Source organism: Macrosteles quadrilineatus, unplaced genomic scaffold (assembly GCF_028750875.1).
Source record: "Macrosteles quadrilineatus isolate MER2022 unplaced genomic scaffold, UCM_ALF_1.0 Scaffold_54__1_contigs__length_841927, whole genome shotgun sequence".
In the NCBI taxonomy this organism is placed as follows: domain Eukaryota; kingdom Metazoa; phylum Arthropoda; class Insecta; order Hemiptera; family Cicadellidae; genus Macrosteles; species Macrosteles quadrilineatus.
Window position 1 is genome coordinate 45,182 of NW_026542647.1, and position 18,999 is coordinate 64,180.

General features: G+C 35.7%; 1 protein-coding gene across 1 annotated transcript in view; it reads left to right on the top strand.

Annotated features, from left to right (window-relative positions):
* Nucleotides 1–18,999, top strand: part of LOC129006010 (leucine-rich repeats and immunoglobulin-like domains protein 3) — a 60,254-nt gene that overhangs the window by 15,502 nt on the left and 25,753 nt on the right. Inside the window, exons 5-8 of the mRNA XM_054435098.1 lie at nucleotides 1,182–1,325; nucleotides 3,643–3,786; nucleotides 7,196–7,336; nucleotides 16,166–16,309. Of these exons, the coding sequence (XP_054291073.1) occupies nucleotides 1,182–1,325; nucleotides 3,643–3,786; nucleotides 7,196–7,336; nucleotides 16,166–16,309 (573 nt within the window). The remainder of the gene's footprint in view (nucleotides 1–1,181; nucleotides 1,326–3,642; nucleotides 3,787–7,195; nucleotides 7,337–16,165; nucleotides 16,310–18,999) is intronic.

The window sequence follows — 18,999 nt, forward strand, 5'->3', positions numbered from 1 at the left end:
CTGCTAATGGGTTTTTAATTGCATAGTAAACTGAAAGTAATTTATTATTATAATAGGCTGTACAGAACTGAATTCGTACCGTGTAAAATGCTGTACCGAACCGATGACGGTAATTAAGCTTGTACCGTACCGTACCGACTTTTTCGGTGCACCGCAGACCCCTAGTTTTCGTTTATAACCTCTATTGACCCTGACAGTGATACAACGAATCATTGAACCAAACACTAATTTTGCACCACTTTCTGCTAAGCAATCTTTAAAACAGCTGAGTTTTATATTTTTTATTTTCGTTACCATGGAAATAATTTTGATTGTACACTTATACTGAAAGGAAGAAAGTTGATACAAACTTGAGCTTTTATTTATTCAACTTATATTAACTTAAACTTAAATTAAAGCAGTAATCAAACAATTTAACCTTATCCTTGGATTTCAAGACAACACTCATTAATAATTAAATTGGTCTGAACAGCTATTTAGTTGGAGTTTAAAGCATTACAATATTTTTTCACTCAATCCTTTAAACTCCTTGCCCTGTTGTGTGTAAGAAAAAAAAAAACATTGCTGTTGTGTTAAGTAAGTAAACAATGCTTTCAAGTGAATCTTTTCAATTCTAAGAACTGAACTGAAACGGCTAGTTCAAAAAAGGGTCGTAGGTAAAATCTATGTTCCATATGATCAGATAATGCATACCACGGATGAAGCTTTCCATTGACACATTAAATAACAGAATCAGATCAGTAGAACTGTAGATTTAGTTTTACCAAATTTTTACAAAAATATCTCTCATTCAGTATTTTCTCATCACGATAAATTTGTAAGTTCCATAGCTTTTTGCAAATAACTTTTAAATGGTGAGGAAATCAACCGAAGTGGGAGATTATATGCTGAAAGAGAATAAAAATTCCCTACAAATTATTACTATGCATTTCTTGAAAATAATAAATGCAGCCTAAACTTGGCCACAAATATAAAATGTGTAAAAACCTGTTTTCAATGTATCTCTTATAGAAAACATGTTTTTTTTATTCTTCACAATAGATCCTAACAAACATAAGCTTTCCAACGACCCAATAATTAATAAAATTGGTCCAGTAAAACTGTAGATTTAGTTGTACAACAGAGATTTTAAAAACTGAATTATTTTACGAGTAGATGTCATAATTTAATCTTTGTTTCAGAAATTTAAACAACAATAAGATTAGCTTGATGGAGAAAGGGAGCTTGGATCCCCTTTCAAAACTAACAGACTTGAATTTGGCTCGTAATAACCTCCGAAATCTGAACAAAGAAGTCTTCAAAAACCTAACAGCTTTAAAAGCATTGTAAGTTACTTTTTTTAATAATAAAAATTCTATATAATGACGAGATGTTCCATAACGATAACAGTGTTTGCAGATACTCATTCTCAACCATATGGCATTTGTTGAATAGTTTTATGTCAAGTCTATTTTTGATATTTTGATAATACAAATGATAACCATGTATTTGCTGTCATTTTTATTTATCCAGACACATGTTTGTCAACAACTATTTAACATCACAACGATTTTGTTGATCTACAAGTTTTTCATTTTTTTCTTAAGCCTCGGTCACACTAGGCTGTTTAGCAGCCGCTGGTAATATTGCCAGCAAGCAGCCTAGTCTAATCCAGAACTAGTGGCTGGTAAATGCCAGTAAGCTGGTGTTTACTAGTCAAAATCAAAAGTCGAACATGTTTAACTTTTTAGCGCTGCCTACCCTCCGCTGGCAGTCACGTTACCTCTTTGCTGGTGGCAGCCAGCTAATGTGAATAGCTAATGTGAGTAGCTCACATGCGGCTGGTGAATTAGCATCAGTCTATAATTGTTGTTTTTTTATACAATGTTAGTTTAGTTGTAATGTATTTTATACTTCTTTTTGGGAATATTGAACATGGTTGACTCCAACAAGTGGTCGGGAAAAGACATTGTAACGTTTCTAGATCTTTTTCCAAAATTATCCTTGCCTGAGGGATGCTTCGTCTGCCAACGATATTGAAAGGAATACCAAAGACGTAGCTTATAATGAGTCATATTAAAGTCAAAGACTCGAAGAAAGAAGAATAAAATCAGGTCTGGTCTTATGAAAGATAAAAAAGTCTAAGTGACCGTGATTCATATGGAAATGAAGTTTGCAACGTAAATAAGTCAGAGATCAGTGGTGCAAAAGAGGTTGACGTCTACAAATTAGCGGCTATTTACTGGCGGCTAGTGGTTATAATGTGAACCCTACAGATCTGCTGGCTGCTGGCGATATTTACCAGCGGCTAGTTAGTAGCGACTGCTAAACAGCCTAGTGTGACCGAGGCATAACTTTTTAGCACTGCCTATCCTCCGCTGGCAGTCGCGTGACCTCGCTGATGGCAGCTAGCCAATGTGAACCCCTCGTAGCTCACAAGCGGCTAGTGAATTACAGTAGATTCCATCTTATCCGGACTCCTCGGGACCGAGGCCAGTCCGGATAATGGTTTTTCCGGTTAAACCGACGTCCCCAAAACTTCGTTAAAACAGACCGTTTAAATGCATACTATGCTGTATACAGTATTTGACTTAAATTTAGGAGAACAGTGATTTTAGACATCTCAAATCTTTCCCACGAGAACAGTCGTTTCAGTATCGCCCACTTCCTTCCAATATAGTCCGGTTAAATCGATGTGCTGATAAAGATTGTCCGGATAAAGAGATGTCACTTCTACCGAATCTAGTCTGGTTAAAACAATGTCCGTTAAAAGGTGTCCGGATAATAGGGAGTCTACTGTAACATGAGTCTAGATTTTTGTTTGTTTATGCAATGTTAGTTTAGTTGTAATGTATTTTATACTTCCTTTTGTGAATATTGACCATGTTTGACACCAACAAGTTGTCGAGAAAAGACATTGTAACATGTCTAAATTTATTTCAAAATTATCCTTGCCTGAGGGATGCTTCATCTGCCAACTACATTGACAGGAATACCAAAGACACAGCTTATTCATCATATCAAACAGTCATATCAAAGTCAAAGACTTAAAGAACAAAGACTAAAATCAGCTTTGGTCTTATGAAAGAGAAAAAAAGTCTTCAAAAGTTTTCAACGTAAAGAAGTCAAAGAAAAGTGGTGCTGGAACAGGTGACGTCTACAAACTAGCGGCTATTTACCGGCGGCTATTGGTCACAATGTGAACCCTACAGATCTGCTGCCTGCTGGTGATATTTACCAGCGGCTAGTTAGTAGTGGCTGAAAAACAGCCTAGTATGACCGAGGCTTTCCGAGGGTCTATTAGTTTTGGAAAATGTATTGGTACGAATTAACTTAAGAACTACTTTATTCCTTTTCAGTTGATGTTAAAATTGTACGCATTTGACGCTACTACTATTCTTAATGAATGTGTAAATAAAGATTATTTGTCTATTGTCTATTGTATTGACATTCAAATTGTAGTTAAATACTATTTAAAGTGGATCAAACTTGTATACCTAAATTAATTGGAATCACATAATTATGTTGGTTATGTTGTTCTAAACTTTCTTCTTTATATTATTATTCCGGATTGTTATTTTATTGTTATTCTCAGAATATCTTTGATCACATAGGGTAACAACATTGTGTAACTATTTAGTTTAAGTTTTACTTTTGTTCCAGGGACTTAAGCAGGAATCGTTTTTTCAAAGTTGAAGGTCTTTCATTCAATGGACTCAAGGCTCTCACGACTCTCAAAATGAAATTCAGCTCAATACAGACACTTGAAGACGGGGCATTTTTCGGATTAGATACCCTCACCACCTTGTAAGAACATTAGACATTACTTATTCTAAGATTAACCATGACAAAGTTTTAATTAAAATAATAACTAAATCTCAAGTATAATAAGAAAAGCATATAAATTCTGCATGGAAAAATGTTTTCATCACTCCGTTACGAAAGTAACTATTTTCGATAACAGTTTACATCAATGAAAGTAGCTGTTTCCCAAGCTCTAATTTAGGGCGAGGGAAAATCGATCAGCTGATTTTCCCTCGCTCTAAATTTACTTTCCCTCGCTCTCAATTAGTTCTCCATTTATTCACTACGCGCGCTAGTGTTTTGTTACGGTTTAATTTAATGATTTGAAACAGCTGTTTTTATTGTTGCTCAATCTAAATCTACAGAAACGGCTTGTTTTGTTGTGTTTTTAACATAATGCATGTTTGGAATTGCTCAAAGTATGTCTAACATTACTGAAGATTTGATGAAAACAGCTTAACTTATCATATTTCACCTTATAAATCACAGGAAGGATAAGAAGAGGAATACAGAAAGCTTAGACACTGGTACAAATCACAAAATGTTAAGTTAACTAACGTTACGAAGTATTTATTAATACATTATTTATCTAAATAATCTACAATTATGAAACCATGTCCACGTAAGTTGTGAAGTGTTATTTTCAATGATAAAAAGTGGTCTAAAACTATTTTAATCCTACTGCGATAGGTTATTCTGAATGTATTTTTGCGTCGTGATGAAAAGTATCGTTCATAACTCGTACCAAAAGCTTTTTTCCGACACTTGCTCCATTATTCCCGTCCTCGGCTTCGCCTCGTACGTGAAAATAACTCTCACCTGCTCGGCTTTGCCTCCCACGTGAAATTTGGTTTTCCTGTGTTCGGCTTTGCCTCACACATGAAACTTGAGCGCGCGTCGGAAAATGCCGAGCTTTCGGTCCTAGTAATGAAATATACTATTTATTTTGTTTCCAAACACTTAATTGGAAATGGGCCTTTGACAGTTTTATCAAAAGGCCAATAGCTCATTATCACACTGAAGCCTATAAGTGCATATATGCACATATATAGCCTATTTGGCATTTTCTTATTAATTAAAAAATAATTTACTTTTTAGTTTTAATGAAGACCACACAAACCAAACACAATTTTAAAGAGGAAATCAAGATCTTTAAAACAATATGATATATTTTTAGGCTAATAAAAGAAATAATTTTTTGTACAATAAATATTCTAAAAAGCGTCATATCAACTGCTGTTTAAGAGTTAAATACAACGGTCTTTAGAAAAGTAGCCCATAATATATGCTTCAAAGTTCTGAGCACTGTAATAAAATATGTTTAATGTTTAATATATGTTTCTTTGTAGCTACGTTATGATAGAGTTAAAATAAAATTAACCCCAATGTTTTATTAATTTTTATGCATACATTAATAGACCAAATTAATCTTTATCACTGAATAAAATAAAAAATAAAATTATTTTTTATATAATTTATATACCGTATATTATTATATATTATAACCTACATATATATTATTATATATATATATTATTATTATATATTATTAGCTATTTGCCTACATATGGTCGTCATTTCAGAATAAAGTATTATCCTATACTAAAAAAATATTTATTAAAAAAATTAAATATTGATGCCTGATCTATACTTGAGCATAGTCTATATTAATCATCTATATTATCTATATAAATCAGTCTTTTCATGAGGACAACATTTAGTTTTACATGAAAGAGTGGATATTACTATTATTATAATTTGCTTGGTCAGGTGGTGGTATTTTCTTAGATGGTATAAAGGTTGCAGTCCAATTTAAATCTAAAGGGACCAAAATGTACAAGTAGGCCTAAACATTGAGCTATAATGAGTTGGACCATTCCATATAGGCCTACAGCTAGTGTGACTAATTTATGAGCAAACATAAAAATTCCAACAGTGAATATTTACCGTACAAATAAAGTATACCGACCGACCGTTCGATTTAGGTTAAAAGATGAAACCGATTGGTCGTCTGTTATTTTTGGGAAACGGAGAACCGGTCACCTCTGGCCCTAATCCGTATATAGAAAGTTTGGTTAGGGTTAGGTTAGATAATATAAATATGGCCCCTGAATTTACGACCAGTGGCCGGGACCCCTACACTCGTCATTTTACCGTGCGTCAAAAGTAATTATGTTACTTTTCATTGCAAAGAGTAGTCATTTATGGTTAGTGTAATATTTATTTTTAAATTCTTCCTACTCCATTCTTGCTTATTTAATCACCTTATAAAAAGCCCATTTTTAATTATTTTTGGACTCGGGACTCAAATATTCGAGAATGCTGTACTTACAATACTTACTTACTTTTTGTAAGTATATTTTGTTTTATTGTGTAGCTATCTGTTGTAACGAATACTTATATAAAGTCGTTCATTAATGTAGGCATGATGAAAAAGATTCTGTTAACTTGTTGTTCTAAATATTCTTCCTTATGGTTGTTTTCCAGCAGTGAGTGAGTCTCTCTCACTCTCTCTCCCCCCCCCCCCCATCTCTCTCTCTCTCTCTCTCTCTCTCTCCTCCCCCTTGCGCACTCTCCCCCCTTCCTTTCTGTCCCCTCAACCCCAAATTTGTTGTCCTCTCATTCTCCCCTACCCAACACCACGTCTCTGTCTTTATTTCTCTACCTCTATCTCTTGTATCTTTCTTCGCTCTGCGCTGACTGGCCGATTATTACGTTCTATTCATGGAATGGGCCTTGAGGATTTTACGGTATTGTGCTTTCCTGCATGTATAGTTCCAAGCAATGTTAAATTTAATAATGGTGTCGTATTAATCGGCTACAAAACCTTACTTGTGTACAACCTAGTTAGAGAAAACATTTCATAGTCATTATAACTAACATTGTTTGGAGACCGTGAAATTTATAAAAGCAGACCGTGATAACCGTGAAAACACCTGAAGACAAATGGTGGGAAATCTGTTTTTGGAACGGAAGTATAAAACTGGCGCAGCAAGCCGCAAGTGAAACAACGTTTTCCTTGCCAGGCTGAGCTCACACTAGATCAATACTTTAGAGTTAGGTGTGCTACATAGTTTAACGTAGTCCGCCGTGTGCGCCAGTACTGCACTACTTTAAATAACGTAGGCCGCACTCAACGTGTTAAGAAGTTACTTAACTTAACAGTAAATATTTCAAAAATACAGCAAAAAATATGCAAATATTCAAACACCGCAAGATGAACTGGTTATGACATGTTTATGTGGTTAGATGGTCGTAACAGTACAAGTGAGTGAGTTAAAGGGATTGGGCCTTCCAATTAAGAGGTAGTTGGCTGTAAACTTGTTTTAAACAAATCTCCCACCACTCCTTATCAAACCTTTCCCCTCTTTACATGCAGGAGCAGGATCACTAATATCAATGACATTTTCAGGTACCTGGATAGCAACAGCATAAGTGAGGTTACTAAAGGATGGTTGTTCGGGCTCAACTCACTGCAACTCCTTTCCCTCAGTTCCAACAAAATACAGTCCATTGACTCTGTTTGGGAGTTTTGTTCCCAACTTCAAGAACTGTAAGTCCACAAGGCATTAAAAATCGCCAAATGTTATTGATTATCTTTGATGTTTGGAATCCAAGTTTGTTATAATGTATTAGTTTTGTGCTCATTTACAGTTTTGCCTACAAATACTGTAAACCAACTGAATAGTTATAAACAAACTTCTAAAGAGTGGTAGACAATAGACAATAGACAAATAATCTTTATTTACACATTCATTAAGAAATAGTAGTAGCGTCAATTTACAATTTTTTCTAAATGTTTGGTTGAGGTGTTGTTTAGTCAAAGACCTGTTGATGGTATTCTTCTAAGGAATAGAAAGGTCGATTAATGAGCCATTGATGCAAAGCTGGTTTGAGGTCATCTTCTGACTTGCTTCTTAGATCTGGAGGTAGCCTGTTGTAGATTTTCATTCCTGCGTATGAAGGTTTCTTTTCAAACTGTGCCGTGCGATGTTGTGGAAGGTTGTACTGCATGGTGTTTCTCAGGTTGTGTTGGTGCATTTCGCCACGCCTTGTAGGGTTATTTCTTACTGCAAATAACACAACTTCCTGGATGTAGAGTGCTACAAGGGTAAGTACTTTGAGTGACCTGAATGCTTCCCTGCAGCTGTCGAGTCTGTGGAGTCCTGCAGTTATTCTGACTGCCTTTTTTTGTTTTCTGAGAACTCTTTGCATGTTAGTGGCAGAGGTTCCACCCCATGCTACAAGTCCATATCTCATATGCGACTCGAAAAGTGCAAAGTATGCTACTTTTGTTGTCATGTCATCTGTTGCATTTTTTATATGTTTAAGAGCATAGATGGTTGAACTTAATTTTTTACATATATTGTCCACATGAGGGGTCCAGGTTAAATTCTTGTCGAGTGTGATGCCCAAAAACTTAGCTTCATCTTCCACTTCTACATCTGGGAGTCGTGGCACTTCTTGAGATTTACGGCCAAAAGCTATTTGAGTTGTTTTAGACGTGTTTACTGCGAGATCATTGTTATAGCAGTATTGGTAGGCCATACTGAGTGACACATAGGATTTTACTTCTAGATTTTCAGCTAGTGGTTCATTAAACACTAAGGTTGTGTCATCAGCATACATAAGAGTAAGGCAGGCGTCTCCTATTTGTTGCGGCAAATCGTTGGTAAAAAGAATAAACAGTACCGGACCCATAACTGAACCTTGGGGAACTCCTCGATTTATTGGTTGAAAATTTGATCTTGTTTTTCTTATTAGGCTGTTATCTCTGTGCCTTAGTTCTACAAACTGACTCCTGTCTGTAAGGTAGCTTTGAAACCATTCTCTTACTATCCCTGATACCCCCAGGGAATCCAGCTTTTTAATGATTAGCTGGTGGTCAAGGCAGTCAAATGCCTTACTGAAATCAAGAAAGATTCCTGTTGTTAGATTTCCTTCATCTAGGCTGTCAATCAGGGACTCAACCATCTGAATTATTGCTGTTGTTGTGGATTTCCCTTTTGTAAATCCATGTTGAAGGTTGTTTAGTAGGTTGTGATTTGTGCAGTGGTCTAAAAGTCTTTTTAAAACAACTTTTTCGTATATTTTGGAGAAGGTGGAAACGAGGGAAATTGGTCTGTAGTTGCTTGCTTCTAATGTGCTACCTTTTTTAAATTTCGGGTATACTTTAGTTATTTTAAGTAGTGAAGGAAAGATGCCTTGTTTTAGGGACTTATTTATCAAATCAGCCAATGGTAGTGCTAGTTCATTGCAGCAATGCTTAAGTATTTTTGACGAGATTTCATCAATTCCAGACGAGTTTTTTGCTTTAAGTTTGTTTATAATCATTTTAACTTCCTTCTCGTCTGTGCTTTGAAAGGAGGAAAACAGTGGACCTGTTTGAGTTACGTCAGGAGTTTGAGCTGTGGTCTTTAGGTGTTTTTGTTTCTCTACTGTTTTTTCTCCTACTTGTGTAAAAAATGTATTCAAATGCTCTGCAACATGGGTCACATTACTTATGAGTTGGCCATCTACTTGAAGGGTTATTTCATTTAGGGATGTTTCCTTTTTGGACCACACTGTGTTTATTGTTTCCCAGATAGCTTTAGATTTATTTTCAGCTTTCATCAACTGGTCAGAGTTAACCTTTTTCCGCATCATTTTCAAGTACAGGTCATAGTTCTTTTTATTTTCAATAGAAACCCTTCTGTCATCTGGATTTCCCGTCACCTCAAACTTTCTTAGAGCTTTAAGAAATTCGGCTTTAAGTCTCACTGCTTCTGGGTCCATGGAGAATTTTAGTTTATGTTTTCTTTGTATTTTTATCTTCTTTTGGGGGCAGGCTGCATCCATAGCTACTCTCACTATGTTACTAAAAGTTTTAAAAGCTTCTTCGGCATTGTTTATTGAGGTAACACTAAGCCAGTTTTCTTGACTGAGAAGATACTTGAGGTCTTGCAGGTTTTTATTTTTTAGACAGCGTCCAATTTGGGCAGGATAACTTGAGTTGATGTGTGAGTTGAAGTTTACAGTACAGAGTTGAGCAGTATGATCCGAAAGTCCTGCATTGATGATTTCTGGAGTCAGTTGGTTTGTGTCCATATTTGTACATATCCAGTCAATGGAGGTTTGTGTTAGATTTGTTATTCTCGTAGGTGGAAGCTGTAGTCTCTGGATGTTGTGCATAGCAAGAGTTTCATTTAAGATAATGTGTTTCCTGTTTGGGTTACACAAATCAACGTTAATATCTCCCATGATGATAAGAGGGGAATTTTCAATTTTTGTTTCCTCAATTAGTTCTGTAAAGGTGTTTAATGATTCCTCAAGGTCTCCGTTTGGGGGTCTGTAGGTTCCCAGTACAAACAGATTTGAGTTCTTGAATTTTATTTTTATAAGAGCTGCTTCAAATAACAGTTCTTTACAGTACTTGGAAACTGTAACATCTATGGCTACTGTGCTGCTATCAAGGCTTTCTTTTACAAGAATGCAAACACCTCCTTTTCTGTGTTCTATTCTACTATAGTGAGCCTTGAGGCAGAATCCAGTAGCTATGACGGTGCTACTTATTGTCTCAGGTTTTAGTCCATGTTCTGTCAGAATTACTATGTCAGGTTTGGTTTCTTCTAAAAGGTGCTGTAGTCTATTTATTTTATTTGAGACTTCCTGTGTATTTTGGTGCAGCAGGATGAGTTTGGAGTTTACATCCTGACTCGATTGTCTAAAAAACAGTCAGGTTGCGTTTCTCTTGTCTCTGCTGATTTTTGCAGTTTTCTTAAAGTAAAATCAGGCTGCGTTGGAATAATCTGAGAAGGTGAGGAAAAAACAAAGTTATTATCCTGTAGCGATGCAGCCTCCCTTTTTACTAAATATCCATAATGCTTCTTCATATGTTCTGAATAAAATCCTATATTTTTTACAAAGAAATCATTGTAATCCTCGTCTTTGCTCTTTGGCTTAGCATTTAGGGGTGGAAGTTTATTTTTATTTTTAGTCTCTTTCAGGCTTTCTTGAGCTTTTACTGTTTGTGACACTTGTGACAGTTTTTGTGGCGGGGTTTGGCTGGTTCCCCCTGTTGATACTTGTTCCGTTGAGGTCTCAGATGACAGTTTTTTAGTAGGAGTTTGTCTGACTCTCCCTGTTGTAGTCTCGGTTGGCAGTTTTTTAGTAGGAGTTTGTCTGACTCTCCCTGTTGTAGTCTCGGTTGGCAGTTTTTTAGTAGGAGTTTGTCTGACTCTCCCGGTTGTTGTTTCAGTTTGCAGTTTTTTCGTTGGAGTTTGTCTGGCTCTCCACGTTGTGTTTTTGAAGGTTTTGCTGGTTATTTCTCGGCAGTCAGTAGCAAGTTTGTGATTTGTTTGTTCTAGGTATTTAGCATTTTGCAGGGATACGCTGAATATGTTAGTTCTGTTATGATTTCTTTGAGCCCTTTTATTTTTTAATGAACTTGGTGTTGGAATGGAAGGATTTGTATGAGTTGTCGGAGAAATGGTGTTAGAAATCTCTTTGTTCATCTGCATTTTCAGGGTGTTAATGACGTGTTCCATTTGATTTTGTTTCATTTTAATTTGAGCAAGTTCAGCTAAGAGGAAAGGACTGTGACCAGCTATACATTGATGGGTCTGGGCTACAGCAGGCTTTGTACTAACCAGATTTTCCTCTTTTTCATCCAGCTTAACTTCATTGTGTTTTTGTGTCAGATCTTTTATGTTCTGTTTAAGTTGTTGAGTTTCTTGTTCATATTTTTTTAATGTGTCTTCTTTTTCCTTGTCCAATTCTTCAAAGGTGTGTTCTAAGTCTCTGCGAAGCATCTTCTCATTGTCGAGCTGTTTTTCAAGATTATTGATGGTTTCCACTAACGAGTTGTTTTTCATTAACAATCTTTCATTTTGGTCTAATAGTGTGTCTATTTTTTCTTCCCAAGCTGCTGCTTCATTTCCATTTTTTATTTTTGTTACTTGAAAAGACAGTTTGGCATTTTCGAGACTCAGCTTGTGTACATCCTCTCTAAGTTTATTGTTTTCTTCAAGGAGAGCATTTCCAACCTCCGCTGCTAGGTTAAGAGAACTTTCCAAATCATTCTCTTCTGTATCAAAATTCTGTACAATGTTTTGAAAATCGTCCGTGGTAAGATTTAAATTGTTTAACATAGGTTCGGGCTTGTTAATTGAGGTATGACTTTCAGTGATGCAGCTAAGCAAGGTGTCGTCTGAGGTTTGACTTTCAGAGCAATGCTTATCATCAGTTTTGCTTGATTTCCTTGCAAAAGCGATTTCTGCTTCTTTTAAAGCTGCATTAAAATATTTATTTTTGAAATTGTCTTGTTTAGGTTTACCATATATTGCTTTGTTTTCTGAGTAAAGACATACATCACTTTCCTTTAGTTTAGCTGTTTTATTATCTCCAAAAAAAGAAACAGTATACTGTGGTTGTCTATCATTTTTCTTTGGAACAGTCTCCTTTATTTCTGCAGGCCAGAAACAGTAGCCTTTTATCTTTGCAAAAACTAAATCACCTGCTTTATACATAATTCTACCTCAGTTGGAGAGGCTAGTTGTCTGAACACACAACTGTTGTTGATCAGCAGTGTGCTATGTCTGTTTGTCTGCTAGCTATGACGTTAGTTACAGAGTCAGCAGTGTTGATGTCTACCAGCTATGTCGTCAGATTGTGTCGTCAGCAGTGTTATTGCCTCAGTCTGTGTCACCTAGTTTGGCTGTGACGTATAGTGATGAGTTGGAATTATGTTGAAGCCTAGTATTCCCTGACTGGCAGTTTATTGAATTTACAAATGAGATGGTTTATCTTGAATTTTAGTGCTAAAAATGAAATTTGTAATATTTCTTTTCCTTTAAAAGAGTGATTTGAAAATGCTTGGTATTCTTATTCTTATAAATGATTCCTTTATAATTCCATTAGAAATTGGTAGGTCATCACAAGGTGAGTTGCTTTAGTATTGATTTTTCTTAGTTTCATTGAGTTTCATATGTTAAAAATGTGTGAGTTTAACTTACATAAGTTTTAGAGGTTTTGTAGCACATTTAATGGATCTTTTGTTGGTTTAACCCACTTAAACTGCACTAAACTGGTGGAGCACTTTCACAGAATGTGTTGGTTGTCCGCCATCTTGGTCTTAATTTAGTGCCAACTATTGTATTTCAACCAGCTTTTTTATGTTGTATTGCTTCATTTATAAATTAAATTAAATAAAAAACTGAAAATAATTTCAACGCTTATTTGGAATCTCAAGAGAAGCCAATGTTATTCATGGATGGAATTAACACGTTCGCGGCGGCATGGGAGCGATCGCTCCCATACGGAACCCTAATGCCATCCTGGTGGGTGCGATCGCTCCCAAGCTGCAATGCAGTACGAAATGATTTATTTTTAAGCCAGGATTAGAGCTAGAAACTTGAAACCTCGCACAGCACTGCTCAATAGTATACTGTATTTTGTTGTGGTGTAGGTTGGTAGTAAATTTCCCCGTAAAATTCCCGTCTGGCAATCTCAAAATTCTACTTTTGTCCTGTCTTTTTCCCTCCATTTGGCAATACAATTCCAATGGGACCGGCTACGTTACAAGCAGTGCTGCTATCTGTTGGTGTTTAGCGAACTACGTCGACTCTCGTTGTAAAGCAGGACATCCCCTCACGTTATTTGCTATTTGTCAAACCGAAATTGGAAAGCCAATAACACGCGGCAATCGGGTTTGTTCGATGCTGAGGGCTGCGCCGCACCTGGGATACGCCCGCCATTTGACGTGCCGCTGCGAACGTGTTAATAGCTAATCAATCAAATAATTCTTTATTCAATAAAACACAGAGTACATGTGTTGAATAGAGTCAATTCAATATCATTAGAAAATATACATTTAGTCACCGGGCTGACATAAAATAAAAACAATAATTAATTTCTAAATACCGTGAAGATGAAAAAAAGTAATAAAAGAAATTCCCCTACTGACGTTATGGAATTCAAATTTAATTGATTTGCTAATTTTTTTGCTTAACCAGCCTTCTATCAAAAAAAAGGAAATGAAATCGAAAAATCTTTTAGTGTGCGTTTAATTTCATTTATATTATCTTCCCTCTTTACCATTGCATTGTATATGTAATTCTCTTGCTGCTTATGGATGCATTTACAAAGATGTTTAGTAAACAAACCTGCATAACATATTGTCACATGCGACGCTACAAAATTGCTGATGGTTGGAACAAATCACATCCCGAGAAAATCCCTTGATGATAAGAAATATATTTCCCTGAAGATGTCACTAGAACTAACATACTCTTCTACGAACTTGATTTGATAAATTGCATCTAATTCATGCTGTTGAGGAATAAATACAATGAATGAACATTCTAGCAACTTAAATACTTGATTTTTACATCTATGTAAATAACTGAAATCTTACCTATTGTCTTATTTGCTATACTCTTATTTCCCCATCAATTATAAAATTATATACCAGTCCCAAGAAAATCCAAATTTGAAAAGCTTACATTACATAGGTAAGTATTTAGTATTGTCATTAAGTATACACGTACTAGAGTAGCCACTCGATGGAGGTTATCGTTACCTGAAAAGCACTGTTACAGAGTAGCGTCAGCAGCCCAAACTACTCCACCTCGGGCTTGTCGGTAAGACAGTTTGGTTGTTTTTTATTATTTCATTGTATGTTGTAAAATTTCATTTTCGTTGATGAAATTTGTTTGTTTGTTCACGTAGCTTCGTTGTTTTATAATACATTTTTATTACTAAATGATTAAAAGGTCCTCAGAGGCGCACTCCACTACCAAAAGACTACCGCGACCCAAGCGTCAGCGGCTCAAACTAAGTTGCCAAAATCGGTAACAACTATTAGCATTATCTGACCCCTCTTATACGTGTATACTCAATGGTATTATGTATTGACTTGACATACCACATGTTTATGTATAACCAGGGCCGATTTACCGAATAGGCACGGTAGGCACGTGCCTAGGGCGCGAGGCAATTGGCTTTTTTTGGGGGCGCCAAAAATTTTGAAATAAAAAAAAAATCGTGGTAGTATGTGCATGCTATTGCGGTAAACTTCTGATAACCCCTCGCGGCCGTGTAGGCATCGTAATCGTCTCCCGCGTTTGCGGCAAGATTCTTACTATTTTCTGCAGTCAAGTCGTTTGGACATAAAATTATCGTCTTCCATAATCAAGGCAAAATATAAGCATATCCAGCGGTCGTGAGGAGATTATCATCGTCTAACAATGTATGTAAATGAGGCGAAATTCTGATACTTTCCCGCGGTCGTGAGGACATTATCCTCGTCTTGCGCGATCGCGGTCTAATTCTGACCACCCCTCGCGGTCGTGAAGACATCATATCGTGCCCCACGGTCGTGTGGACATAGTTATCACCTCCCGCGATTGTAGAAAAACGGTAATCATCTCCCTCAGTCTTGTGGAGGTCATCATCCTCTTACGCAAATTAGGCAACATTGTGACCTTTTCCCGCGATCGTGTGGCCATAATCATCGTCTTGCGCGATTGCGATAAAATTCTGATCACCCCTCGCGGCCCTGAAGACATCATTATATCGTCCCCGTTGGTCGTTTGGACATAGTGATCGCCTCCCGCGATTTCGGCAGAATGGTAATCATCTCCCACGGACATATGGAGATAATCGTCTTCGGCTAATGAGGCAAAATTCTGATCTTTTCCCGCGGTCATGTGGACATTATCATCGTCTTGAGCGATCGCGGCATTATTGTGATCATCCCTCGTGGCCGCGTAGAAATCATTATTGTATTCCGCGGTTCTGTAGACATCGTAATCGTTTCCCGCAGTTATGAAGACATCGTAATCGTCTCCCACGATTGCGGGAAAATGTTAATAATGTCCTCCAGTCGTGTGGAGATCATCATCGTCTTCTACGATCGCGGCAAAATTCTTGCTGTTTCCCGCGGTCGTGTGGACATTATCATCGTCTTCTGTGATCACGGCAATACTCTAATTATCCGTTGCGGCTCTGTAGATACCATCATCGTCTTCTGCAATCGCGGAAAATTCTGATCATCCCTCGCGGCCGTGTGTAGACATATTATCGTCTCCCGCGATCACGGAAACGCCACTTTTGTCATGCGCGATCACGGTAAATTGAAAACTCCAGGTATAAATACAAAATTCACGGTTCAAAAATCCCCCGCATGATTCCCGGATTTCCCGGTCGGTGGACACCCTGTTATATATATATATATATATTGCAAAGGGGCGCTACTATTAGATGTGCCTAGGGCGGTGACAGGGTAAAAAACGGGCCTGTGTATAACATCTCATTTATGTTAACTTGTTTTGATGAATAAATATTTCATTTCTTGTAAATAATCAAAACAGCTTGCAAATGTTATCCAACTTTTTCATTTCAGGGACATCTCCAACAATTTACTGAGATCTATTGAAAATAACACTCTCCAGTACCTGTCAAAACTGCAAACTCTCAATTTGAACCATAACCAAATATCTTATATCGCGGAAGGGGCTTTCAACCATACACCTTCTCTCATCCAGCTGTAAGTATTTCAACAAACAAAATAGTTGAAAATAAAGTATGCTTTGAGTAAAAAAATGTATATCTTATTTGTCTTATATGTCTGTATTACTACCCAAATGGAAAATTACGTCATGTGCCCATTTCAAGCTAAGTAAGTTACTTTCATAAAAAATCCATTGATATAAGGGGTAATTTTTTAATTACAGTAGAACTTCGAGTAACTGGGGGCGGATCAACCGTGCTCAATATATGCCTCTAAAATTAGGTACCTAACATAACCTCATTGTCCGAGAAAATTCTATAAAATATGTTTCTTTAGACTAAATGTGTTGGAATGCACTGTATATTTAGCTATTTTGCCAATTATTTATTTGCAGTAGTGTGATGTTAGGACGACTTTAATTTTTGGGAAAGAATGTAATTTAATAATAAATTTAAAATTTATTATATACGGTGCCGGGAGCCCGAGGTATTGCTGTGACGTCACAGCGGCGGGGTGGTGGGGACCAGCTGGCATCACTTTCTGAGCTCGCGTGGCCTAGCCCTTGTATATCTGTAGCCCTGCAAGCTATCTAGGCCTACTAATGTTTTTATCGACAATATTCTGTCCTGAAACAGCATGTATCAGTAGCCTGTAGGTACTAGAATTTCTATTAATCTTTGCCCAATAGCCTTCTAATTGTATTGATAATGTAATATGCAAATTATCACATTAACGTCCATTTATACAGTTTTATGCATTTTTTATGGTTTTTTATGTCATGTTGGAATAATCGTGGTTTCAGTTATCCGTGCCCCCCCTCCCCCCCTCCCATTACCGTGGATAATCGATGTTCTACTGTATAGAATATTAAAAAAATTTTGTTTATAGTTATTTTATTCTCAACTCCTAGCATAGACAAAACAGAGTACTAAGAGTTGCAAGACTTCATATATCTGTGCTTTATATTTTATTTCTGTTTCATGTTGCTTTTAGTGAATTTTCCACATAGGGAATAAGCTATTACCGAAGGTCTCGTGGTAAGACCTAGACCCCAGACTGATTTCTTTTTCCGCTTTGCTGCACAGAGGCTAAAACACAATCCGTTAATGTATATTCATATATATATATATTTTTGTTTGTTTTATTATTTGCAAACTCTTTTTTTCCAAATAAAATTTAGCTCATAATTTCTAACAACTCGAGTCTATGCACAGACCACTGAGGTCTATGTAGACTCATTTCCAAGTAATTAATTATTTCTAGCCGAAGCAAATATATATATTCAAATTAGTACTTAAGTTTATACAATTAATAACTTTTTAAATTTAACTTTACCTTAATTTTTCTTAAACAATTTATATAATGCTTCTCTAGATCTGTGTACCTATTTTAATTTTAGAAACATTTATATTTTGTGTACTTAATGTGGAAATAAATCTGATTTGATTTGATATACAGGGTGTCACAAAAAAGTGTGATGGGCTATACAGGACCTAATTCTACATGCAAAAATAAGTCAAAAATGAAGAATAAAATTTTTTGGATTTCGGCTTAGTTTAGCCGTAATCCGCCATTTTGTTTTTTGGGGAAAATATTTATTATTTCAAAATCCCTTTGAGATATTTTTACGAAACTTGGCAAAATTGTTTACACTATAGTATGTAACATTTATAAAAAAAATTATTATTTTAACTTCCCAAATTTAAAAATGGCGGCCGTTTGAATTTTTTAATGCCAAATTTCATGAAAACCGGTACCTAAATCAAAATTTTGTAAGACACAAAAGTTTTAGTATTTATTATGACAAATCCAACAAAACAAAAATGAATAAAATCGGTTCATAAATAAAGAAGCTGTGTTTATTTTAGTAATTTAGACTGAAATTACTTAACACGTTATATAAATTATTACATTACATTTAATACATTTTAGTATTAATAATTTCAGTCTAAATTACTAAAATAAACACAGCTTCTTTATTTATGAACCGACTTTATTCAATTTTGTTTTGTTGGATTTGTCATAATAAATACTAAAACTTTTGTGTCTAACAAAATTTTGATTTAGGTACCGGTTTTCATGAAATTTGGCATTAAAAAATTCAAACGGCCGCCATTTTTAAATTTGGAAAGTTAAAATAATAATTTTTTTTATAAATGTTACTTACTATAGTGTAAACAATTTTGCCAAGTTTCGTAAAAATATCTCAAAGGGATTTTGAAATAATAAATATTTTCCCCAAAAAACAAAATGGCGGATTACGGCTAAACTAAGCCGAAAACCAAAAAATTTATTCTTCATTTTTGACTTATTTTTGCATGTAGAATTAGGTCCTGTATAGCCCATCACACTTTTTTGTGACACCCTGTATATATATGTCTGTGTGTGTGTGTCCGCTAGAACGATAACTCAAGCAAAAATCATCTGAGTTTTCCAATTTTTAATTTAGATGCCATTTTTGAAGTAAAATTTTTTTGAAGTAGTACAGTAGCAATTTTTTAAACAGAATAAAAAATTTTAGAATGTAGATGCAATTTTTAAGACTTGTATATTATTTGCATTTTCACTCTAAACTTACTCATTTTGGAGCTACAGGAAGCAGAATGTACACAACAAGCCTTTTTTCTTAGGTGTAACACGCTGTAATAAGAGTTCTTCTACTTCTGTAACAAGAAGCTTCAGAGAAAAAATGTCTAAAAAAAAAGTTTTTTAATGACTGTCCTTTC